The sequence below is a fragment of the Corvus hawaiiensis genome, chromosome 16, assembly GCF_020740725.1.
Source record: "Corvus hawaiiensis isolate bCorHaw1 chromosome 16, bCorHaw1.pri.cur, whole genome shotgun sequence".
In the NCBI taxonomy this organism is placed as follows: domain Eukaryota; kingdom Metazoa; phylum Chordata; class Aves; order Passeriformes; family Corvidae; genus Corvus; species Corvus hawaiiensis.
Window position 1 is genome coordinate 14,379,223 of NC_063228.1, and position 25,782 is coordinate 14,405,004.

At 57.9% G+C, this 25,782-nt stretch overlaps 1 protein-coding gene across 4 annotated transcripts; it reads right to left on the reverse strand.

Moving 5' to 3' along the window:
• Positions 1 to 585: 585 nt before the first annotated feature.
• Positions 586 to 25,365, reverse strand: SRL (sarcalumenin). Of its 4 annotated transcripts, XM_048321293.1 has the most exons (8): positions 25,234 to 25,365; positions 16,442 to 17,416; positions 14,754 to 14,852; positions 13,776 to 13,871; positions 10,461 to 10,496; positions 5,756 to 5,872; positions 4,821 to 5,054; positions 586 to 4,237 (listed from the first exon to the last, which is right to left on the reverse strand). In XM_048321293.1, exons 1-8 carry the CDS (start codon positions 25,292 to 25,294, stop codon positions 3,426 to 3,428), a joined length of 2,430 nt encoding a protein of 809 aa, XP_048177250.1. In that variant the 5' UTR covers positions 25,295 to 25,365; the 3' UTR covers positions 586 to 3,425. The 4 variants fall into 4 exon arrangements, with proteins under 4 accessions (XP_048177250.1, XP_048177252.1, XP_048177251.1 ...); XM_048321295.1 differs by lacking the exon at positions 16,442 to 17,416 and having other exon boundaries at positions 14,754 to 14,849; positions 25,234 to 25,347; XM_048321294.1 differs by lacking the exon at positions 16,442 to 17,416 and having other exon boundaries at positions 25,234 to 25,343.
• Positions 25,366 to 25,782: the final 417 nt, after the last annotated feature.

A 25,782-nucleotide genomic window follows, 5' to 3' on the forward strand; every position in this document is an offset into this window, starting at 1 on the left:
GTCCCCAACCCCTTTGTCCTCCTCTATGGTCCCCAACCCTCTATCCTCCATAGTCCCAACCCAGTGTCCTCCCCCATGGAGGAGGACAAACCCCCTTCTTGCCTCCATGGTCCTGGACCCCCTCCTTTCCTCCATGGTCCTGGACCCCCCAACTCTCCTCCATGCTCCTCAGATCCCTGCCTTCCTCCATGATCCCCAACCCCCTGCCCTCTGCTGTGATCCCCAAGCCCAGGTTCTCCTCTGTGGTCCCTGACCCCTGCCTTCTATCATGGTCCCCAGACAGCATCTTCTGATGCAGGTGGGAGCAGGGATTTGTTTCATCAGAGAGGATCACACTGCCCTGAGGTACAATGCAAAGGAGTTGGGGTTTGCTTTTCCTATTGGGCCTATGGCACAGGGAGACAGGTTGGAAAAGCAGCCAAATGACTCAGGCATGGCTGTCAGGTCCTGTGCACAGGACACAGGCCAAAGCTGGGGTGAAGGGAGTTCCTGTTCTGCTCCCTGCAGCTGCACCCCTTCAGCCACCCCAGTCCTGGCGCTCTCTCCCACACCAGGAGGAGGAACAAAACAAGCATCTCCAGGGAGTGTGTTTGGAAAATACCAGGTTTTATTAGACAGGCTGATGTTCAAGCTGACAGTTTTATCCCAATGCACATGATTGCGGGCATCTACAGGGCCTGTGTCCCAGCTCCCTCCCTCCCACGAAGCTCTTGGGCAAGATGTCCACCCCCTAAATGCTGGGGGGAGGGGGGTTGGGGTTTCTCAGCAGAATGAAAATGTCTCCTTGCTCCCCATTTTTCCACTTGCAGAATCCCAGAGGTCTCCTAGGAAAGCTCGGTGAGAGCTGGGCTGGGAACTGCAATCCTCTTGGGACCAACAGCCACTTGGATCCATGGAAGAGGAGGCATCTGTGGCAGCATCTCCCTGAGCCAGCACAGAGCTGGGTCAGTGTGTGTCACAGGGAGCAGAGAACAGACCTCCAGTGCCATGGCTTTGGAAGGAGAGCCCAAACGAACCATATCAGGGGGAAAAGGGTTTTGGCTATCATGGGGGACCCCTATCCAGGACACAGGCACCAGGGCTTTGCACAGGGCGTGCAGGTGCTGCAGGGCAGAGGAAGGGAGGAGAGGAGACGATGAGGGCTGGAAAATAAAGCAAGATAAAAAGGAAACCAGAGAAAGGATGGGGAGAATGATGGGAGTGGCCTGAGAGCAGAGTAACAGTGCCTTCAAGGTCAATACTCCTTATGGGACAGGGGGCCTTTCCCTGGGTACCCCATGGGCTTTAGGGGGACAAAGGAACAAGGAAAGAGATGGTGCAATACAGTGCTTGCAAATAGAAATGTTTAAAGGCCTTTGCTTTCTGTGACAGTGACAACATCAGCCAGTTTCTGTTGGTGATTCTATTCCATTAGCTCTTAAAAAATTATGCAGACCAGCCTGACAGAGGAGAACAAATGAGAGATGGAGAGGAAAACTGATGAGCAACAGGATCATGGACAAGAAAGAAGGCACAACAGCAGAGGGGCAGCAGCACTGGGGCAGGTTTGGGACCTCACAGTACTCAGAAGCACATCCCTTCTTCCCAGACTGCTCTGGCTGCTGCTCTCTCTGACACTGCTTGCCTTCCCTTGCACCTTTGCTCCCTCTGCACTGCAGGTAAAATCCCTCTTTCTGAACCACGCCCTGCCCCGTGCTTGGACGTAGATTTGGGCCTCAGCATCATTAGTTCAAATGTCAAGTCCTACCTTGAAGCAGAGGCCAGGAGCATTCAAGTCCCTGCAGCAGCGTCCCCCCAAACTCACCTGGACTCAAGGGGATGTCTTCTTTGCAGCGCCTGGGAGACATGGAGCTCTCCCAGGCCTCCTGCCATAGCTCACATCCTGTTGCACATGTGGAGACAGGGGGCACTGCCCTTCACACCCTCCCCATCACAACACAGCCTTCCATTCCCAGCTTTCTCTTTCCCTCTTTCATTCCTTTTGCCTTTTTCTTGCCTCAGCCGCACCTCCATGTCCTCTTGCTTCTGTTAAAGGTAAGTGCCTTTTCTCCAGAGGTTTCCTGGAGAGCAACACTTGCTGTGGGTGTTTGGCAGGAGGAAGGACTTTCAGCAGGTCCTTGGTGGGCTTGAAGGTGCCGGTTTCCATCCAGGAGAACATCTATCTCCTGGTTGGTTTGGGCTCAGCTTGGCAGACAGCCATGCTGTCCATGAGGGCCAGGTTTCAAGGTCAGCTGTCCATGAGGAACTTCACCCTGCTTGGCTGCTTCCAAAGCAATACTCCTTCAGGACTGAGCACCGATGCTCAGAGATGAGCCAAAAAATGGCTAAAAAGGGAGGAGTTTGGAAAGCAAGCCCCAGAAACCTTCCTGGACTGTCCTGCGGAGGACAGATCAGCAGGTGGGCAAAAGGGATGTGACCTTTTTTACTTCACAGCTAATGACCCCCCTTCCTGCCTCCCTCCACAGAGCACAAAAACACGGAGGGCTGACTGAGAAAAGAGCAACATGGACTTGAACAAAGGCAAACTGCCAAACCCTCACCCCTGGAGCCCTGCTGGTCCACAGACAAGACTTGCCAGCATGGGCTTTGAGGTTAATGACACACGTAGGCACGAAGTGCTTTCTTCTGTGCTGGTCCGGGGAAGGAAACCCTGCTCACATCTCCTTGTGGGACCATCTGATTTGGGGTGCTGGCCCTCCTCCTCCAGCACAGCTCAGCCAGTTCTGGCTGCTCCTTTCCATCCCATTTCTTCCTCTGCCATGGACTTGCAAATCCCATCACGGCTGCTTGTCTGGAGCTACAAATGCCCCTGCAAACGCTCCTTCTTAAGTCAAACACCCACATGAAGGCTGCAGAAGATCAAACGAGCTGTTAAGTGAAAGCAGAACTCACCAGGTGACCTAGAAGTCTTGGAAAGAAAAACAAGATCAATATTTGCTGAGATTTGTAGCAGGTTTGCACCTGAAAACAACAGCTGGGACATGGTCTCTCTTTCCTTGACCAGTGCTCCTGGTGATGCCTGGGTTAGTGTGTCACTGCTCTCCCCTGTGCTCCCATGCCGTGCCCTCGTTCTTGCTCCCTCATGGCTTCGGGGATGCAGAGGTTTAAATCCCTCTTCATGCACTCTCGGCACCAGTGGAAAAGCAGCTGCAGTCCTGCCCATGCATTGCTCATACTTACAGCTTAAACATTGCCTTCTACTCGAAAGAACAAAGATAAAATGTCAGGAATTCACAGTTTTTATTCTCTTTCTTATGCCCACCCATCTTCCCCTGCCATCGATGTCAACGACTCAAAGTCCTCATTGTACGGTAGCCTTTGCCAGCGCGGCACTCAAAGGGTTAACAAACCACGGCTTCTTGGACAGATAAGACATAAGCTCATTCACCAGTAGGAACACGTGGACAGTTGGGTTGTGGATCACCTTAGGGTTTCCTGTAGCGATTCTTTGGGGTTTCGCCACAGCCAGTGACGTCACAGGAGAGGACATTGGGCTTCTTCCCCAAGCCGATGCTTCCCAAGAGATCGGGAAGCTCACGGGTGATGGCCTTCTCAATCTTCTCTAGGAAACACCCTCCCATGTAGGAACACTGCTGAGACAGCAGCTTAAAACTGGTGATGGGGTTGATGCCAAAGAAGTCCTTGTAAGCCTCGCGGTTGGGAAGGTCAAATTTGCTGACATTGGTCTTTGCCAGAATGGACTTAAAGATAAAGAACCTGTCAGGATCTTCCACAATGTCCCTGAACACCAGTTCTCCATCACTAAAGAAGGTCATTTTGTCCTTGTAGGTCTGTAGATAGCGATCGACCAGCAGGGCGTGGATGCGCACCCGGATGGCGTGCTGGCGGATGAAGGCGATCTTGTTTTCCATCCTGTTCTCAATCACCTGGTTGAGATCTTCCAGGAGTGATATCTCTTCTTTGAGGAACAGGTCTCTGTGGGTTTCTGGATGGTAGTCATGGGGCCAGAAGGAGCTAACATACACCCTGGGTGGCTCCGTGACGTTAATGAGAGGAGCCAGGCTCCAGAACAAGGCGCCGTAGACTCTCATCAGCTCCTGGGTAGCCAGGCTGTCGGCTTTGTTCAGGATGATTCGGATCTGCGACTCGCGGCCCTTCAGCTGGCGAAACAGCATCTCCAGCTCCAAGCCCACGTCCAGCTTCGTGGGGTCAAAGACAACAAAGATGAGATCGGCTCTGTCAATGAACCACTGGCACACGTCATTGAATGGGTAACCTGGAGGAGAGGAAACAGGGAAATCCAATGCAGGATGAGTCCCTTCATCAAGGGATTGATAAACCATGAGCCTGCTGTGCCTCAACCCCCATTTGGGTTGTATGGGGTGTGAAGCACAGCAGACTTCCCCTGTAGCCTAGAACCTTTTTCTCACATGCTAAAAACACTTTGGAGCTTCTTGGCATGAAAAGCCATTCCTTGGTGTCTGGGCCTGTGACTGCCTGTCTCTCCCACCCTTATCTCCAGACCTTCCTCCTTCCTGATGCTGGCCACAAGTTCCTGCTGCTCCTGTGAGAAGATATCAAATCGCAGGATCAGAGAATTATTATGGTTGGAAAAGTCCTCTAAGATCATTGAGTCCAACCATTCCCCTGGCACTGCCACAGCCACCAGTAAACCATGTCCTCAAGTGCCACATCCACACATCTTTTAAATCCCCTCAAGGGATGGTGACTCCACCACTGTCCTGGGCAGCCTGTGTTGTGTCAGGACTCTTCTCCGTTGTGCTTCAGCCACCTCTGTCACCTCAGATCATCATGGCATTTTTTCTGGGGTCCCTTAGAAGAACCCAGTGAACCCTTACCTCTTTCTTGCTGCTTGCGGTTTTCAATGATGCCCGGCGTGTCCACGAAGGTGACTCGCTCCAGCAGTTTGTGGGGGACCTCAATGCCTATCAGCTTCTCCAAGAAGTTCTGCCCAAACTTCTCCAGGGGCGAGAAGGAGCGGGCGCTGTCAGCAGCCATCACAATGCCCTCGATGGTCTTCAGCTTGGGGCCGTGCATGATGACAGTGAACTCAGAGGTGGTGGGTTCTGCCCCTGCACAGCAACGAGAGGAGCAGCAGAGGTGTGAAATCTGTGCCAGGCTATGGACACAACGGGGCTGGCCTGAGGCTGGGAGCATTGGGAGTATTGCACACTTCTCAAGAGATGCAGGGGCAAGGCAAGCAGCATGAAATTCCTGCCCAGACTTCTTGGGAAGATGTCAGTGGGGTTGTTTTCTGTGGGGACTGGTTTCTCTGGAAGTGGCCTGACTGCACAAGGTGCCATGAAGAACCATCTCCCGGGAGCCCTCATTACCACAGCGCTGATCTGGCCATGGACATTTGCCCTTAGCTGTGAGATGACATCCGTGGGAGCAGGGAGGAAGGAGGGGAAATGGCTTTTCTCCTGGGAGGGTGAATTAGCTGGCTGCATGTGAGGAGGGATGGGGAGAAGAAAAAGGTGAGTTGCCCTTTTGACATGACTGCTGCTCAGGGGGTCGGGGTTGGGAGCTGTGAGCCCTGTGCTGCAGGATGAGGATGTTGTGGGAGAGACGTTCTCCTCCACCCTTGGAGGGGAGGACAGGCTGTGATGGGGAACCTCTCCCTCCACATGGCACTGCAGCCAGGTGGCACGGAGAAGATCCCAACCTCCCTGCTGTAACAAGGGATCAAAGACACATGGCCGGGAATTGCTGACTGCACGGATGTGGAAATGCAGGTGCTGGCACTCCCTTGGCAAAGCAGTGAGTGTGGTACCTGTGTAGAGCTGGTAGGGAGTGTTGTCCAGCCCCAGGAGGTAGTTTATCATGGAGGATTTGCCAACGCTCCACGGTCCCAGGAATAGCACCATAGGCTTGGAAGTGATCTCCCCATCTGCGGAGAGGGGAAATAACAAGAGGAAGTGAAGGAACAATAGCCGTCGCCGCCGTGCGATTAACTGCCGGCTGTAACGAGCATCCCATCTGAGCGGCGCGGTGATGCTGCCGGGGAAACAGCCGCCCTTCGGGGGCCACCAGCCATTCGCCAGCCAAGACACCGCCCCGCCGGCTGCGGGAGCAGACGGCCCCGTGCTCTGCGGCAGAGCCCACCTCGCTGCCTGACCTTCTCCGAGATTTAGCTCTTCTTAGACTACGGAGGACTGGAAGGTCTTTTAAGCCTTGTCTCGGTTCGTTTCTGGTTTAGCCCGGGTGAGTTTGGGGCTGGCTGCGGGGTGGGGGTGTTCTTTGAAGGCAGCCGCCGCAAAGCACGGGACATGCCATGGAGGAGGCCATGCCGCAGCCAGGCCGACACCTCGTGCAGAGGGAGCTGCTGTGGGTTCGGGAGCAGCGCTGTGGCACAGGGCTTGGTAAGCGCGGTGCAAGCCGTGTGCCAGCTGCCTGCAAGCCTTTCCACCATGCCCTCACAGGGACCTACCCCCGGGCGTGCCGCCCAACCCACCGGCCGAGCAGGAGGTCACTGCCTGGGTGTGAGCTGGGTGTGAGGCTCCAGCTGGGTGTGGGGAGGGCAAACAGCCCCGCTTTGGGTTTGGGGAAAGGCAAGAGGGGAGTGAACTATAGTCCCCATCCTGCATTCTTCAAGTCTCACAGTTTTCTCCATGAGGATGGTGACCTGTCCCCGTGCCATGCCATCAGTCCAGGAGCAGAGAGGCCCCTGGACACACGCAGCCAGTGCCCCCAGGAGCAATCCCTGCTCAAACAGGACTCATGCAATCAGCTTGTGCCCACACTGCTCGACCCCCCAGCCCCCAGGACACCACGTAGGCAACTGGTGGAGCCAAAGGAGCCCAGGGCCTATGCCAGCCCTCAAGCTGTGCCCAGGACACACAGGAGCCTGTGAGTGCAAAACAGAACAAGAATGGAAGCAAAACTGGGTGAGTTCCCGTTGGTGATAACCAACCCCATCCTATGCTCAGGGTGGGAGAGGGTCATTGTTGCCAGCAGGAGTTTAGCTAGGGGATGGATGACACCAGAGGAGCTGGGAGCTGCTGTCTCAGCTGGAGTGGAGCCTTCCCCCATGGCCCAAGGCAAGGAGATGCCCTGGGCAAGCTGTGCTGCCCTCGGCACCTTCTCTTCATCCCGATGCCTAAGGCAGAACTATTTTCCATGAGGTAGCTGAGAGCCCCTGGCGCTCTGTGGCTGCCACCCACGCAGGAGCCAGCAGCTTTCCAGCAAGGCAGCGATCCATCTCAAAGGTGGGGGAAGCCACAAAGCCCCCATGGTGCTGAGCTCCTGCCCCGAGGGTGCTGGAGGGCACTGCATGGCAGCTTCACACTGAACCCATCTGGCCATGGGAGCAGGGGCTGGGGAGAACATTCCAGCCTCTTCCTGCTGTATCTGCCCATCACAGGCTCACCACATCACCTCTGGGGAAGGGAATGGGCTGGGGACATCTCTCCGTGAGGCATTGCTGCATCCATGCAGCTCAGCCCTCCTTTTCAAAGCAGGGCAGCACCTCTGAAGCAGAGGATGGATGGCTCTTCCCGTACCCCACTCCCTGCCTGGCAGCTGCAGGAATCCAGCCTTGTCTTCTCACATGGGACCAAAACAAGTGTTGAAACCTTGGACTCTCATTATTAATCATTCCTCTGCTGCTCTGTCGCCGCTGCTCTGCTCTCTTGCCAGCTTTAATTAGGTTACGGATGGCTGTTATTATTACTATTTTCCCTGTGATGTTGTGCCAGAGGTTTGGGGTGGGTCCCTGTGTGCTCTTTCATAAGACATCCCTGGCCAGGTGTGACTGTGTGAATGTGGGCACCTGTGAGCTCTGGCTCTGCTGCACATCCCCCTCTCTGCTCCACGGAGCCAAGGTGGGCAGCGACATGGGCAGCCCCCCTGCCTGGTCACCCACAGCCCCTCGAGCCCCTCTCTACACGCCCTGGGCTATGTGGGCAGTGCCAGGCACTTGCAACTCTGCAGGAAGTGCGGCAGCTGCAAGGATGTGAGGCCGTGTATGGATTCTCCTGCTGCTGCCCAGAGGCTGGGAGAGAGGAAGCATCTCCCACCCGGGAGGGTGCTGGCCTGGTGTCTGTCCCTGCTGTGTCCCCGTGCCACGTCTGTCAGCAGCAGTTTGGGTCAGCTTGATGGTCCGAACAGCGGAAAAGAGCCGGAGCTCGCTGGCGGCCGGGCGGGGATGGCGGCAGCTCCATCACAGCGGCTCTCTCCAGCCACCCTGTGGCTGCTCGCTCCCAGCTCAAGCTCAGCCTCAAGCTCATCCCTCCGCAGAGCCTGGGTCTGCTTGGGCTGCTCAGCTCTGGGCATAGGAGCAGTTTGGATGTCCAAGCAGTTTTCTTTCCTTGAGCAGTGGCTTTCTGTGAGGTTTTTCCATGTGGCAATGCCAGACTGCCCTTGGAAGCGCTGCTGCTCTGGGGTGGAGAAGTGACAGCTCTGGGGAGAACTTAGAGCCCCTTCCAGTGACTAAAGGAGATCCAAGAGAGCTGGAGAGGGACTTTGGATGAGGGTCTGGAGTGACAGGGCACAGGGGAATGGCCTCACACTGAGAGAGGGCAGAGTTAGATGGGATTTAGGGGGAGATTCTTCCCGGTGAGGGTGTGAGATCCTGGCACAGGTTGCCCAGAGAAGCTGTGGCTGCCCCTGGATCCCTGGCAGTGTCCAAGGCCAGGCTGGCCGGGCCTTGGAGCAACCTGGGATAATGGAAGTTGTCCCTGCCCATGGCAGGGGGTAGAACAAGATGGGCTTTAAGGTCCTTTCTAACCCAAATCATTCCATGATTCTATGATTAATCCTGGGCAAGGTCTTGTCCCCCCTTGTCCTCAAGCCCAGCAGATGTGCCTGGTGTGGCCTCTGCCCCAAGTGCAAGGCTGTCCCGAGGATGCTGAACAAAGCAGAGGACCTAGCAAAACCTCCCTCCTCTCCTGATTTCAACTGAGCCATGAGCACCAAGGTCTTCTCTGTCCTCAAGCCACTCAGGAGGGCTGAAACACCTGGGGAGACTCCCAGCATTACCCACACTTCAGTCCCACCCCTGTGCCACAAACACCACCGGCCATGTGCCCATGGCATGGATCCAGCACCCCTCAGAGGGCTGGCTCCCTTGCTCCCAAAGCTTCCAAATCCATGAGTATCCTCATGACACGTGTGCCCACAGACAGAGGGACGAGCCCACGTGGCTGCAGATGGCCTGTGCTTCCCTCAGGTGCCCTGCTGTGCCTGTGCCCACCCCGGTAGCACGTGTGCAAGCACCTGAACCCGAGATGAGATAAGACAGCTATCGGAATATGCTATAAATACCCACAGCCCTCTCCACTGCTGGCATGCTGGCACGGCAGGGAGCCAAAGGCTCTCCAGGCACTGGCAGGGCTCTGCTGTGGCTGTGTCCAAAGGAGCCTGGTTTGGCAGGGTCTGGCAGTGTGGCCATGGGGCAGGACGGGAGGGACAGAAGATGGGATTTCCCTGCAGGAACATTGTTCCCGTGGCTGAGCACTGGGCCCAGGGGAAGGGCTGGGTGTTGGATGGCATTTCTTGGAATGTCTCCCATCTCCTGATCCTCTGGGGGGACCTGGCAGCACACCCTGAGCAGGATAGGCAGGGAGAGGAGCCAGCTCAGGCTTCTGAGGGGGCTGAGGCTGCTGGGCAGGGGCCAGTCCATGTCACTGGGACAGCTGCTGTGGGATCAAGGGTGGACATTCAGGAGAGTTTCTGCATGTAGGAGAGTGAAGGGTGGGAAGAGGTTCCCTCCTATAGGATGAGCTATCAGCTGGGCTCCTCCAGTTCATGCTGTGGGTGAGAGATAAACCTACAGGTCCAACATATACAATCATGGAATTGTTTAGGTTGGAAAAGCCTTCTAAGATCACCAGTTCTAAATGCTCCCCCAGCACTGCCAAGGCCGCTACCCATGTGGCACCCATGTGCCCAAGTGCCATATCCACACGGCTTTTAAATCCCCCTGGGGTTGGGGACTCCACCACTGCCCTGGGCAGCTGTGCCAGTGCCTGACAGGCCTTTCTCGGAAGAAAGTTTCCCGATATCCAATCCAAGCTTCCTGTCCTTTCCAGGTGAAACTTGAGGCCACTTCTTCTCGTCCTGTCCCTTGTTCCCTGGGAGCAGGGCCCAACTCCTACCTGGCTCCACTCTCCTGTCAGGGAGCTGAGAGTGAGAAGGTCCCCTCTGAGCCTCCTTTTCACCAGACTGAGCCCCCCCACCTCCCTCAGCTGCTCTCATAGGACTACCAGAAATGCCTTGGAACCCTGGCCAGAGGAATATGCTGCCTCTCAGTCTTAAAGCAAGAGGGAAAAGTGTCAGAGCCTGGGTGAGATGAGGATTGGAGGGAAGGACGGGCTGTCAGGACACACAGAGTCAAGCTGGGGACATTGTCCCGGTGGGGATGGCAGGTACCGGCTCTGCTCGGTGCCTGGGAAGTGCGGCTGTGTTGGGAAAGCTGGAGGGCAGCGCAGTGCGCAGGCAGTGCCAGCAGCGTGCAGGGAGCAGGCGGCGATACCAACCTGTGGCTGAGGAGCCCAGGGTGCGTCCGGGGTAAGCTGTTAGCGAGGGACATGGGGAGAGAGAAAAGGAACCGTGAGTCCAAGGAGGGATGCGACAGCCCGGGTGTGGTCCAGGACAAGGAGGGAACTGATGGCCGCATTCCCAGCAGGATACAAGGAGTTACAGCCTGGGAGCGACCTGCAGCTCCCAGGACAAGCACTGAACCCCTGTCTGCCCTGCAGGGTGGGGATGTGGTTCGGGGTGCCCTGCATCCCAGCCTCTGCTCTTCGGGATTGTTGCCTTCCCTGGCATCACCCACCAAGCACACAAGAACCCAACAAGCCAGGGTTAGACAGCCACCAACCCAGTGTCCTGACAACTCCAGTGGTAGGGTCACCTGGACCCAGCCCCTGGGGCGGGTGATGGCATCTGGGAGGTCATTCCCTACACAGGGACACTTGCTAATTAGCATATATCAGTAATTAGGGTCACCAGCATGCACCACAACCTGGTGTGACCTCACAGCAAGCTTCCCACGGCTGGACTAGGAGAATCCCTCACCCTCAGCTAGGGATAGTCCCTCCAAGCACAGAGTTGGACCCAGCCAGAGCATGTCTGCATCCATGTGGGATGGCAGAGCAGAGAGGCGGGAGGGTGGCAGGCAGGGAGAAGGAAATGGCATCTGCCAGGCTTAAGCAGAGGGTGTGTGGGAGCTTTCTGAGATGCACCCTGACAAGTCAGAATTGATGGTGACAGCCACAGCTCCCGCAGGACTCCATGGGAGTTTTCACATGTTGTGGGGAGCAGAGGAACTCCTTGGATTACACTGCAGTGCACGGAGCTGATGGGAAGGGAGACAAAATGGAAGGCTGCCACGTAATGGAGGGGCCAGGGTGCTTGCCACGGCACCCCTCTATATTGGCTTACACCTCCAAAGGTCACACATATTCCATGACAGGCCTGCCCCAAAGCTCTCCCAGCTGTCCTGCTCCTCCCAGCCAGCTGAGCTGGCAGCTCTGTGCCCTCCAGCCTCCCCCCACCACAGAGAGGGGGCACAGTGGGGAGTTGGGAGCACCTCCCAGCCTGCAGGGACACCACTGATGAAATGAACCCGATCAGGACAGGGCACTGTGCAGGGGAAGTGTTCAGAAGGCTCCCTGAGCTCCACTGTGTCCTCACCTGCCCTGCAAGGTCAAGAGAGTTCCCTGGGCCAACCCTGTAACTAATGTGCAGGTTTCTCTGATTACACTGCTAATGAGGGACTGGGAAAAGCTGGATCTATGGGTATGAAAGGCAAACTGCTGAGCTGTAGGTTTCCAGATGGGGTTGTGTGTTGGGATGTAGCATGAGCACACGTGGCAGCTGCTGCCCAACGGGGCCCTGGATATGGCTGGGCTGTCAGAGATCCTTCAAGAAGTTTGGTGTCCATAGAAATATCTTGGAGTGGAGCATGGCCAGGATGTCTCACAGCTGAGACAAGGACTGGAGGCAGTACAGCATCCCTGTGCCCTTCCCTGGGGGCCAGGAGGGGACTGTGGGTTGCCAGCTCCAGGGTCACAGCACCGTGAGGGTGCCCTGTAAGACACAGCAGGGTGTGCTGGGACCTGACCTGGGGACTGTCAACCTGAGGGGTGGCTGTTCCTCACAGTGAGGTGGAACAGACTATGGAATGTTGAGCTGAGGCCAGGAGGAACACCAGGACCTGCTGTCTGAGGTGAGTCCTGCTCAGGGCCTGGGTTTGAGAGAGGCTGGGAAAACAGGAGGGTTAATGGTTGTTTCTTCAGGAGCTGAGAGGGAGGAAACCAGCAGGAGCCTGGGAAACACCTAAACACTTGTTTCCTCTCAAAAAGGGGCAGGGAGGTGGCTCCTTGGGCATGGGATGGATTAAGGGTAGGGTAGGATGTCCTGAGGGCTGGAAACTGAGGCTGGGGGCTGTATCCTCTGGCTGTGAACAGCAAAGTGGGGGTTAGAGCCCACCAGCTTCTCCTGTAACCCCAAACATCCACCTAAACTGTGTCCCAAGTTGAGCTGACAGCAAACATCACCAACACAGACCAGAGCAGCCCAGAGAGAAAGTTGGGGTGTTGCCAGGGGACAGGCTAGCAGCCATGGGGTGACAGTCAGGACATGTTGTGATGCTCAGTTACCCTCCCACAGGGTGACTTCCCTGTACTCCCCACTGGCTCTACACTGGAGATGGCCTGGCTGGGTAGGGAGATGTCCAAGCCTGGTTACAGAATGTCTGACCCAGACTTAGGAGTCGCAGTGGGGATGCCTGGAACGCAGGAGTTCTGCTCTACAGGGATGTGCCCCAGTAGGTTGCCCAGCTGAATGTGGGGCCTGTGTGCTGGTGGAGCAAGGCCAGCTGTAAAAGAAAGATCTGGGGGGAGGGTGTATCCTGGTCCTGCCTCACCAGGAGGGAGGGCATGGCTCCAGGAGGTGTGGGCCTGGACACCTGGGGAGGCAGGCAGAGCTGCAGAACAAGGAGGACAACTTCAGGACCTTGGCAGGAGGCTGACATGGGCATGAGGTCCTGGGACACTGGCAGGAGGAACTCCAGCATCCCCTGGATGCTCAGGAGATATCTGGCCCTGGCTCCTGTGCTTGAATAGGTGTTCAGAGGAGAATTATCCCAGTGAACAGGAAACTCGGACTTGGGTTTGAGCCATCTGTGCTTAGAAAATGAGGCTGCTTGTGTTTCTTGGGTCACAAGAACTTCTGTAGCTTGTGAGCATCTTGGGACAGGGCTGTAGTTTCCTCTTCCAGAGGGACACATGTGTGGCCTGGCTCAGCCCACACCGTGCTGGGGGCCACGGGGACCTGCTCACCCCATCCAACGTGTCTGAGATTGCCAACGGCTGGGAACTCCAGCTCTCAGGATGAGTGAAGGCTGTGGAGCTTGAGGAATACCCTGCCCACATGGCTGTGTCCTGTACCCAGCAGGAAGGATGCCAGTTCCAGCCACCCCCAGGAAGCTCATCCCCAGCCTTGAGAGGTTCTGAGCTTCCTTGCCAAGCCTGTTTCGTTGGACCGTGATCTCTGCTTGGCAGGGTTACAGGGCATTGATGTTGAGCAGGTGGGAGACCCGAGGCAGGCAGGGCTCAATGCTCAGCCCACACAGATGGCCCTGACAGCAGATGGGCTGAGGCAGAGGCAGGAATTCCTGCTGCTGGGTTCACTAGGGCATGGCCTCTAAGCCCAGTGTGTTAATGGACTCCTTGCAAAGCTGCAAAGGAAGACACACTATCCGAGGCTTTCCGTGATCTGCTCTCTGCGCTGTTATCTGCATCCCAAGGACCTGCTGGTGCTGGAGACCCCAGTGCCCGTGGCATTACCTGTGATCTCATGCTGCCTCAGCTCGTTGTATCTGTAGGAGTGTTCCAGGGGCTTGATGGAGGAGTGGTAGATCTTCCTCAGCCGCTGCAATACTCCTGGGGGACAAAGCATGTGGGCAGGTGAGAGGCAAACCCCAGGTGAGCCCCTCCCTGCAGGAGGGACATTCCCTGCAGGACCCGAGGGTGGCCCAGCCATGGATCAAGGGACTTGGCTTACAGCTGAAATCTTGGCCAAACTTATCCCAGTCACACATTTTGCCTAGAGAAGCTGTGGTTGCCCCATCCCTGGAAGTGTCAAAGGCCAGGTTTGGACAGGGCTTGGAGCAACCTGATCTACTGAAGGAGTCCTGCTCATGGCAGAGGGGTGGAACGAGATGGTCTTCACCATCTCTCCCAGCCCAAGCTGTTCTAGGACTTTGATGCCTCTCCCCTGCTAATGTTTCCCACTGGGCACTGTCCCCATCTCCTCCCAGCAGCTGATGGAAGGAGCGTCTGTTCTAAGTGCTGTTTAGCACTCAACACCCACGATCCCAAAAAGCCCTCCACCATGGTGCCACGGCCCCCTGGCATGGCCCCTGAGTTGCTTGCTAGAAAAAAGGAGGAGCTTTTTCCACAGTATCTCTTACCACTGCCTTTCCAGCCCAAACTGCCAACAGGGCCAGCACAAGCAAACCTTAGAGTAGCAAAATCCAATATATAATTGGAATAAAAATCCCAACCCTTTATTACAAGTTGCTCCAGGTTTCTTTGAGCAGGGATTCACCATCTGCATCTTCCAGCCTCTATACCCTCCTAATTCTTGTAAGCCCTTGGGCACGTCTTTAAAATACCTAAAATATGTTAACCCAAGAGCAGCTAAAGGGCTGTTACTGAAGATCTGGCATTACTAGATCTGCAAGAAGCAAGGTTAAAATCAAAGCAGAAGAGAAGGAAAATCCTGTCCATGGTCTTAGTGCAGGGCATGCATGGCCCACTCACCTGAGACATCATCGGCAGGTTTCTCCTCGTTCAGCTTGAGGGTGCTCTCCAAGTGGGACCGGTCACGCTTGGTCGGCTCGCTGGCATCTTCAACCTCTTCTGGAGGAGAAAGCAAGGAGACCTGTTAGTGCTGGAGGGGGAACCCACACAGGAGCACACACAAGCGACTGCCAAGGAGAGGGCATGGGGAGCGCACACACCCTGAGCCTGCGGACATGCCATGCCCGCAGCAGCCGCTGTCACCCTTGGCATGCCACATGCTTTCCCTTTTGCACAGGCTCCTGGAGGCTGCCAGGGCTGTGGCTGCTGGGGGAAGCGTCATGGGCAACTGCTTGGCTCCAAGGAGGGGCTGGCTGTTGGTGGGGAATGCAAAGGATGTGCCTGGAAGGGGCTCCCGGGGTTGGGATGTAGCACGAGCACACGTGGCAGCTGCTGCCCAACGGGGCCCTGGTGCTTCCCCCGGCAGCTGCGGCTCCACGGGGCTTGGCCTCGAGTGCAGGCTTTGTGCTGCCGCCTCTCTGTCTGCCCACTCCCCCAAAAAACTACACGGTGAGCTGGAGATGTGGGTGCCGAGGCTGGGGCTGGCTCCAGCTCTTGGGGGACAGGCCAGCCTGGCCCATCCTGGCTGCCCTGCCTTTGCCAGTGGGCCTGTTCCCTCCCAGTTCTCCCACCTCTGCCTCCGTATCCCCCTGGAGCCCTCTGCACAGCACCCTGTCCCTCATGGCTCCATAGCAGGCGTGGAGAGCATGAGGCAGCTGCCTCCAGTGGGGAAGGCACCCCGGTGTCCCCAAAATAGGGAGACAGAGGTGTCGTCGCCATGGAGCTGCTGGCACACCAGGAGCCTCCAAGAGCTTTTTGATATGGCGAGCTGGGTCGGACTTTAGCAGGGGTTTGGGGACAGGTCGGGACACCAGGATAAAGCAGGGCACCACTAAGCCCTGAGACTGTGTTGAGCACCTACTGAGTGTTGGGCTGAGGAAGACCTTTTGACTTGCCAAGTGAAGACACAGAGACCAAACTGGGATTGCCTTTTGGGAAAAATGGGAGGCTTTTTGAGCTGGGACGTTACAGATGAAAACAACAAAAATACTAATCTGGGTCCGAAGGTTGCTGCCCAACCTGTGGGCCAAAGTCCACAAATGTTTCTAGGAAATCATGGTTGGGGGGTATCCCTTTCCCCTAGTTAGCTTTTCACTGATTGAACGGGGCTGGTGCCTCAGCAGCTCATTGGCCTGGATAGGTTCTTCCTTCAAGAAGCCTTCCCTACAAGCCAAGAACTGGTGGAGGGGAGCCCCACCATCCTGGGAGCCCCACCATCCTGGGAGCATCCTGCCCCTGCACAAGCCGAGGGCCCGGAGGACTCTGCGGGTAGTGGATAAAGAGTCTTTAGGAGATCTGCAAGTGCTGAAAGGGGCCTGGAGGTTAAAAGTTTTATCCACGTCTACGTCCCTGAGGAGAAATCATGGACTTGGAGTGAGGGAGGAGTCATTTTTGGCACCACTGCGATGAGCGCCTGCATGGGCATCCTGCTGCGGCCTCGCTGCCCATGGCCGAGTGCAGTTAGGGGTGGGTGGGGAAGCACAAGCGTTAGGAGAGGGCCATGCACTAGGTGAGGTTTAAGGTGCCAAGCTCAGCTCCGCCAGGTTGACTCTCGCCGCTACAGCACACCCACAAGAAAAGACTCCAACCTATCTGGCTGTGCCGGGGCTCAGTGGCAGCTGAGGGGGTGCTGGGGACCTCTGTTCCTGCCAGTGGGGTCTTGTCTGCAGGGGGGTCTGCTACTTTTAGGTGGTTTTCTGCCACTGCTGGGGGGTCTTCCACTGCTGTTGGTGGGTCTTCTGTTGTTGTTGGGCCTTCTTTTGCTGGTGGGTCTTCCACCACTGGCGGGTTTTCCACTGCTGGTGGTGGGTCTTCTGCTGCATCCCCACAGCGTGGGTGATGGCAGCTGGCAGGACCATCCCTGGCTTCTCCTGTGCCAGCAGCTGCTGGTTTATTCTGGATCTTTTTGTTGGAAGTGCCGGCTGCTTCCTTGTCACTCTCTTCAGCTTCGTTCTCTGGCCTGTCACCATCTTCGTCAGACTCTTTCTCCTCCTTAGATTCTCCTTCCTCAGACTCTTCCTTGCCTCCATCTACCTCAGACTCCCCATGTTCACCTTCCTCAGACTCTCCCTGCTCATCATCTTCTTCCTCTGAGCTCTGCTCATCCCTTTCCTCCTCTCTCTCAGGAGCAGATGCTGCACTTGGTTCCTCTGTTTGCTCTTCCCCAGGCTGCCCTTCCTCCTCAGAGCCTCCTTTCTCTGTGCTGGGCTCCTCATCCTCCTGGGCATGGATGTCATCTTGTGTGCCAGGCCCATGGTTCCCTCCATGATGAGCTGCCATGAAATCCTCCCCTGAGCTCTGTTCTTCCTGGCCCTGGTCCTCGCTGGTCTCCTCTGTCCAGCTGTCCCCTGGCCCCAGGCCCCCGCTCAGGCCACCCGCCGGCTCTTTCTCCCCCTCTCCACGTCCCTCCTCAGTGACGCCGGGCAAGGAGGCGTTGGCAGTGCCACTGTCTTGCTCCTCCTCAGGGCTGCCATCGGCTGCCTTCTCCTCCAGCCGGGGCTCCGTGGCTGGCAGGGGGCTCTCGGCAGCACCATCACCATGGCCCGTGCTGGGGGCGTGCGGCTCTAAACGATGAGAACAGCTCGGTCAGTCCCACCCGCGCTGGCACGTGGCCACCAGGGCACCCGCCAGGGCCCTGAGGGATGAGTTGTGGCTGGTACCAAGAGGGTTAAACTCTACCCTGAGCCTTCTCCAGCTCCAGCTCAATTTTCTGTCCCTGTTGCAAGAAGTTGGGTGCAAAGATGTGTTTGTGGGGGGCAAAGCGGAGCTGGCAGGGGCTCTATGGCTCTGCTGGCCCTGGCTGCCTGGCACTGGGGCTGCTGCCCACCCCAAAGCACTGCAGGAAGGTGTCAAAGCTGCCCTAAAAACGGGGAAAGGAGTAAAAATAGCAGATTTTGAGGGGCTGTGGGCACTTGGCAGGTTAAAAGGGTCCTTCCCCAGCCCTGACTCAAGAGAGCATCACACCAGCCAAGGTGGGCGGTGAAGTGAGGGGGAAGAGGAGGAAGGGGCTTCCTGGCATGAGGGGCTGCCCAGCATGGAGTCCTGCCTTCCACAGGCAGGGCCTAACCCTGGCCACGGGGCTCGGGAGCTATTTATTGTGAGTGTCCCTTCACTAGGAAGGCATGTGCCATGCCGTGCGGCTGCTGGGGACACAATGAGTGTGTTCTGTGGCCCAGGAGAATCCATCCGTATTTTCCATAGGCTCCAACTGCAATTTAACATCAGTCAGCGGGTGCCAAAAATAAAAGATCACGGCTATACTGTCTCCGTTACAAACAGTTGCTGCTAGCCTAAATAATCTCCCCAAACGTCTCATGCCAGGGGAACGTTTCAGAGGAAAATAATTCCTTTGTACTCCAGCTGGCAGGCAGATGCCAAGCAGGAAAAAGGCCACCTCGACCCAGGCTGCAGGAGGAGAGTGGGCATGGCCAGCCCTCTGCTCTGGCTCTGGCACCGTGTCCGTGCAGGAGGCACAGGGCTGTGTCCAGCAGGACCTTGGCAAAGCTGGAGCTCGCTGGGCTTGGCCACAGGGACTGTGGTGACCGAGCACAGGAGGAGCTGGGCTGGGGTCAGCATGGTGCCAGCCCCAGACCCCTCAGCCCAGTTTGCCGTGTCTGGGGATACTGGGTGTGTGGTTGTATCTCCGTGGCACCGGGGCTGGTGGGGCTGTGAGCCGGGATCAAGTTGCATTGGGAGGCTTGTGCCATGGCAGCAGCGGGCACTGGGAAGGACAGGCTGCCCCCCAGCCTGCCCTCATTCCCAGTGGCTCTCGATTCCCTGGCACAGCAGAGCTGCAGCCGCTGCCACGGCCTCTCACCCTGCCCAAACCGGATGCACAGGTCACCCTTGCTCTGACCTCCCCGTCTTCTGCTGGCACACAGCTCACAGGTGCCTCCAGGCTCCCAGTTCAGCTCCCAGATGGAGGGAGGGAGTGGTGGACAACTCCCACCCCCCTCCCTTCCACCCCTGTCCTTCAGGTCACCTTCCTGTGAGACCCCTTGGACCCTGCAGGAGCTGCTTGAATGGGAATATCTACATTTGACCTGCAAAGCCCTGAGTGGCTGGGGGCAACATGCCCCTGCCCGACTGTGGTGGCCTGGGAACCAGCCTGAGTCAATGGAGGATCCCCTCAGGTGATGGGAACAGGGATATTCTCAGTTGGGCCCCAAAACAGCTGGTGACCTTGAGGGCTGGGAGAGGAGTGAGGGTCAAAGCAGAGGAGGAGGGCAGGACCAGGCAGAGGAGACTCTGAGAGTCCTAAGGGCTTTGTCTGGGGTCTGTGTGTCTCCTCTGACCCAGAGGGGCCATCACCCACCATGGCCAGGCACAACAGCAAAGCCGGTGCCCACCATGAGCCATCCTTCATGGAAAAAGAGAAATATCCCCCAGGTGCTCAGATGGGGATGTCCCTGCCGGCGTGGTGGTCACGGGCTTTATTTCCTGTGATCTTCAAGGTCTTACACAAAGTCCCTGTCCCCTCTCCACCTCCTTCTCCCTGTTTCCCCTACATGGTCTCCCGATCCATGGTGAATTGTGCTGACCTGCACATGGCCAGCTGATGAGTGCAAAATGGGCCGAAGGTTACGGGCTTAACACCCTCCGGAGGCTAAAAATACGGCACGGCAACTGTAGGGGGATCGGGAGGAGCAGCCCCGCTGAAGCCCCCGCCCCCTCAGCCGCTGGCCCCAGCCCCTCACCCCGCTGCCAGCCAAGGGTGACGTCCGCACCTGGGGGCCCCCGTGGGCTCCGAGAGGGGACAGCCACGGTGTAAAGTGACACCGGGGCTCCCCGTGTTCACACCTTGCATTGTGCCAAGCAGATGGGTGGCATCGGAGAGGAGACCTCGCCCTTTTCCCCTCAGGGACTTGACCTCCCTGCCGTGTCCATGGCTTGCAATGCCCCTGCCACCCCTGTCTCATGCTGGGACTTTTATGAGCTGTCAGGGGACACCTTCCCAGGTGGTGACAGCAGGGATGGAGACCCCATGGCCCAGTTAGTTCTGGGTGCCAAAGGATGCCGTGGCTGGTTTGCCTGTGCGGGAAGGAGGGGCATGGCTGAACATCATGGTGTCCCCTCCATCCCTGCACAGGAATGTACAGAACAGCAACGACCTGATGGCAAAACGGGTCCTCCAGGAGGACAGTGAGAAGGGACAGATGGGCACAGGTGGTCCTGAAGGGACACTCTCCCCCTCCAGCAGAAATCGGAGCCCTGAGCGTGGGGCCGGCGATGGCAGGGCTGCGGGGATGGCTTTTCACACGCCCCCTTCCCCTGCCCAGATCCCAATCCCTGCTTCCCTGGGGGTATTATCCACTGGCTCCTGCAAGTCCTGTGCTCCCCGTGTCCTCCCAGGGGGGGTCTTGGCAGGACTTTTTATCCCAAATATCCAACCCTGCCTTTATTCCGGCCTTTAAAACCTCATTTAAAACGTTGTGGAAAATGACTGGACACGAAGCTGTCAGGGAATTCATGAGATTTTCCAGCTGGACCCAGTGCAGACCCTTCCTTTCCTGTGAGACCCCATTTCATGGTGATATCCCTGCCCTCCAGGCTCTGTGAGGCCCCCGTGGCCTCTGCTCAGGGCCATCCTCCCAGTGCTCCTCCAGCTCGTGGCCCTGCCAGCCCAGGACTCAGAGCAGGTGGGAGCCCGGCTCCAGCTCCCGTTTGGGGTCAGCTGGGCCAATGCCTTCAGAGCAAAGCATCCCACAAGGGTTCAAGCAGCCTGGAGGACACAACCACAAGGATGGGGCTGAGGATGGGGTTGGCTCTCCAGACCCTAGTGCACCCCAAAACCCAGGATGCCCAGACACATCATCACATCCCAGAGGCTTTGTGATCCCAAAACACCAGCATAAAGCAAATACATTCCTGGTTTTCAATGCAGAGGGAGGCCTAGGAAACAGTTTTGTCAAGCTAACTTGACCTCATCTGTACAGAAAATTTTACGTTTAGTTTAAAAAGTTATGAAGTTATTTGATTTCTGTAAATGGTTGGATAGAATCATACTATATTTTTATTAATACGTAGTAAAGAAACCTCATCAGGATCTACCAAAGGGATTAAAACCAGGCTTGGAGCTTTCTAAATAGAGATGAAAATAGGGAGTCACTGCTGCAGGGTGTTTCTTCCACTGTCTCCCCACGCTTAAGGTCTGTAAGGAACCCTGAATCCTGACTTGCAGAAGACACGAAGATGAGGAAGGTGGGAGATGAAGCACCTGCTGCTTCCTGGCTGATGAGATCTGGGTCCATCAGTGAGCAGATAGCCAGGAAACATCCGGTATTTTGGCACAGGCTGGTGTCACACTCTACATCGAGGAACATCCACTTGTGGTGTCCCTTGCAGCTTGGGGGAATGCTGGGGGACCCAAGGGACACGCTGTGGCATGGCTGGGGTTGGAAGAGCCCCTTCTTCCAGAGGAAGGATGTCCAGGAGGTCCCACTGTTCCTGTCCCCTGGCCTCCAGCCATGGGAGGCTTTGCCAACCCACCCCAGGGATGTCCCCTGAGGGACACCCTCTGTGCACTCAGGGCAAGACTTCCTGGCTCCCCATCTCTCCTTGGGTCATCCCAAGCATTCCTGGTCACCCAGTCACGCCGTCACCCCTTGGACTTGCCAGCCTGGATTCTAATGCCTGATGTCCCACAAGATCCTCAAATCCATGGGGATGTCAGGGCAGACACTGCCTGGCCATGCCAAGCGGGGGCACCCAGCCCTGGGGTCTGACCTGGCAGCGCTGCGGACACCAGTACATGGACAGGGCCACACAGCTCCAAGCCCTTTTCCAGAGTGTACCCAGGGCTGTGTGACCCCAAGGGTCAAGCTACATGCCCAGCTGGCATTGGGGCCGTGCTGCCACTGCCAACACCCCATCCTGGCTTGGGGTGCCTGTCCAGGGCCTTCCCTGCCCCTCCTGCAGCCCCCACTGGCACAGGAGCTCACAGCTCCCTCCAGTTGTCACTTACAAGGGAAATGTCCCCGTGGGCTGGAAATAGCTCAGTGGAGTCCTGCACAGCCCCGGGGCTGCTGCTATTCCTGCAGTGCTCAGGGAACAGGCAATTCCAGGAGCAATCTGGTCACCCTGACACAACGGCCAGGCTGGGATTTCACCAGCTCGGCAAGTGGGCCACAGTGGGAACGTGGCAAGAGTGTTGGGCATGGCACAGCCCTCCCAGCCTGGTGCCAGCCCACAGAGACCTGCTGGTACCTCTGTGCCATCAGGGCCGTGCACAAGCGAGGTGTCCTGGCCTTCCTGCCCGGCTGGATGTGACCTACAAACCAGGACAAGGATGGCTGATGGAGAGGGTTTCACAGCAGAGCCAACCTGCCCAGCATCTGCCTCACTTTGCTCAGCCAACAGCTTAGGAGTAAGATAGGGCACCCACAGGGACCAGGGTCTCCTCAGGGTGAGGCACCAGGGGTGTGACAGGGATGTAGGTGGCACAAGCACCCAAGGCACCTGAAGTACCCCAAGCCCCTTGTCTCACACACACCCAGTGGCAGCGGTGCCCATGGCTGTGCTGGTGCTGGAGGGTGGAACAAGTCCAGTGAGGTGTCACTGGGACACAGGGGTCCCCACCTCTGGGGAGGCTGGTTACTGTGGGGGCCATTGGCCTGGGATGGTCAGGGTGGGGTGTCCCCATGGCTCCTGTGCCCAGGGCCCTGTGCTCACACAAGGTATCACAGTCCCACTCCCAAGATGTTATGACCTGGGAGGTGGAGCCCACCCTAAAGTGACACATTCCAAGGTGACTCATCCTGGGTGATGGGGAACACCCCAAGATGCCATGAGAACATGGTGATGGAGCTCATCCTGAGGTGACACCTTCCAGGATGAGGCAGGATGAGGACTCCCAGGAGATGAGGCTCACACCTGCTGTCACCAGCAGGGGTCTGTGCCAGCCCTGCAGTGCCCTGCAGGAGGACACCACTGTGCCAGGGCTTTCTCCAAGCCCTCTCTCAGCTCAGAGGCAGTGATGGCACAGCCTGGAATTGCCCTCCCACTCAAATCCATGATGGCTGCAGGCCAAGGGATCCCTAGGGCAAAGCTTCCGAGCACAGTGTCTGGGCACTGCCCTGCCAGCATCCCTGTGGCCCATTCCTGGTGGCCACAGGGGCCACCCTGCCTGGAAGGGATGGCTGGGCTCTGCCTGAGGTGTGAGTGTGTCCCCCTGGGCAGGAGCAGATGGAGGAGTACTGGGCGAGTGCCATCGGCATGAGCCACTGCCCAGCCCCACAGTGGGTGCTTGTCCCTGCCAGGCTCCTGGCAACCGAAGGGAGCTTTGCCAGCCCCGGCCACGTGTGCAGTGAGCTGATTTGGCGGGGGCTGTCAGAGCGCAGGCGCAGGGCAATTCCCGCCCCCGACCTCTGGGAATGGTGGCAGGGTCCTGGCAGCCCCAGGTGCCACTAAACCCTAAGGACCACACCTTGCCATGATGTTCCAATGAAGCCTCTGGTTCTCCATTGGACTTTCACTCCCTTCTCTTCCCAAGCAGCCTCACAGCCCCATGGAATCCCCACAGGCACCAACAGGGGTTGAGTGGGAAGACATGTCCCAAAAAATGGAAAAAGCACACCCTCCGAGCCACTCCCTGCACCCCAAAGGAGCCAGGTCTGAGAGTTCAGCTTGGAGCCAAAGGAAAAGCAAAACTCATCCTACAAATCCCGTTGGTCCCTGAGGAGCAGAAGCATGGGCAGGAGACATGCCACTGCTTAGAGCTTTCTTGGAAACCTGCAGTACTGGGGTGAAATACGTGACCCCCAATAAACAGGTGGGGACTTGGGGGACCCCTCAGAGCTGGTCCTGGGGCTGCAGGACCCCTGCATGCCTCCTGGCCCCAGAGCCTCCTCTGAGCTGGGGGATCCTGGTGCTGTGCCATGCCAGCCTCAGCCAAGCCAAGACATGGGCTGGTGGTCACCCACCATGGTGACAAGCTTCTGATGTCCCACAAGGCCATCAGCCCCGCTTGGAGTGGCACCAGCCACCAGCCATGCTCGCACAATACTTTTCCGACCCCCTTCCACAGACTGGACCCGCAACCCCACGGAGGTCACCCCACCTCTATCGGGGTGTGTCGCCGGTCCCCAAACCCATTCACTCCCGAGAATGGCCCAAGATGCCCTTAAAAGGCCAAAACTCGGCGGGGCCGGGGGTGCCGGGCGCTGGCAGGCGGCAGCTGCGGGTGCCCGCGCGGGGCCGCGGCGGCGCGGGGCGGGGGGGCGGCGGCCGGGGGGGCTGCCGGGGCACAGTGTCCCCTTACACGGCTGTTTCCATACTTAGCCGCCCCCCTCCCGGCTGCGCGGCCGCCGGAGCCCGGCCAGGCAGAGAACCAGCCCGAATTAACTCAAGGGCAAGCAAGGGTACCAGCGATGCCACCCCGCCGCGCCGCCCCGGGGACACCCGGCCGGGCACCCGGGGAGCGAAGCGGGGATGGGACAGCCCGGGGAAGGGGATCCGGGGTCCTCAGAGATCCCCAGTGCCCTGGAACACCTCCCTGCTCCCCCGAAGTCCTCACGGTCCAAAATCAAGCCACCACGGCAGCCACAGGTGACACTGACCCAAGGCATGTCAGCGGCAGCACGGCCCCTGCGCCCAACCTGACTCTGTGAGAGGGACCCCAATCTGCACCTCCCGCCATCCCCTCCTGTCCACAGCCCCCCAACACGTTTCCCTGCACATTTTGGGGTGACTGCAGCCCTGGAAAAGCTGCTGGGGAGCCCGGACCGCTGTACCCCTGCCACCCTGTCCTGCTCCAGGGCTGGGATCACTGCGCACCCCAGAGCTTCTCCTGCACTCAGTCCCACAGGCACCCACACGTCTATCTGCAACCCTGCAGGGCCCCTACAGACACCCACAGCCCCAAAGGCACCCACAGACCGACAGGTACCTGCAGCCCTACAGGTACCCAGAATCCCAAAGGTGCTCACAGCGCCACAAGCACCCCCAGCCAACAGGCACCCACGGCCCCACACTTCTAGGTGCCCACAGCCCCGTAGGCACCTACTCCCCCACGGACATCCACGGCCCCATGGGCACCTGCAGCCAGCCCTACAGGGATCCCACAGCCCCTTGGGGTCCCCACAGCCCTGTAGGAACCCATAGCCTCACAGGCACCTGCAGCACTGTGGGGACCCCCAGCCCTGTGGGCACCCCCAGCTACATGGGGACCCGCCAGCCCCGTGGAGTTGTCACAGTCCCAAGGGCACCCACGGCCCCATGGGGACCCCATAAGCCTGGGCACCCAGAGCCCCAGAGGCACCACAGCCCCAAGGGCACCCCCAGCCCCGTGGGGACCCCATAGTCCTGCCAGCAGCCACAGCCCCACGGGCACCCCCAGCCCCCGGAGTGCCCCCAGCCCCCGGGAGCCCCAGCCCGGCCGTACCTGCGGTGCCGAGGAGCAGCAGCGAGGCCACGCAGCAGCAGAGCAGGTTGAGGCCCTTCATGGTGGCTGCCAGGAGCTCCCTGCCGCTCGCTGCCTCTATTTATACGGCGTCGGCGCGGGGCAGGGCAGGCAGGGCAGGCAGCTGCCCGCACAGATGCTGCCGCCGCCGCTCTTCCGCTCCCAGGGGCCCTGGGGATGGGGACAGAGGTGGGACACAGCGGCAGCGCTGGGAATGGCTCGTGTCAGGGATGTGAGGGCACAGGACACCTCCTGGCCTGGGGTCCCCGGGCTGGCACTGCTCATGCGGGGTCACAGTCCCCATTCCAGTGATAGGAGAAATGGGTGCCTCTCTCCCTTTGTTAGAATTAATTCCTGTAGGATTCCTCTGTCTCATTTGTGGACGCTGTCTCCACCCCAGAATCCTGCTGGTGTGGGGTAGTGGGGCTCCTTGGGCTGCCTCAGCTCCTGCAGCTCCGTTCAGGCTGGAGCAGGTTTTTGTGGACAGGGAGAGCTGAGCATCACTGCACTGCAGTGTCCTCATCCGTCCCC

Bases quoted from the DNA above. Each gene is read 5' to 3' on its own strand.
- SRL (XM_048321293.1), bottom strand. From the start codon at position 25,294: ATGAAGGGCCTCAACCTGCTCTGCTGCTGCGTGGCCTCGCTGCTGCTC. The intron at 14,853-16,441 runs GTTGGAGTCTTT...TTTCTCCTCCAG, and splicing joins GCCCCGGCACAGCCAGATAG to AAGAGGTTGAAGATGCCAGC. The intron at 4,238-4,820 runs GTAAGGGTTCAC...CCTCTCCTCCAG, and splicing joins CCGCAAGCAGCAAGAAAGAG to GTTACCCATTCAATGACGTG.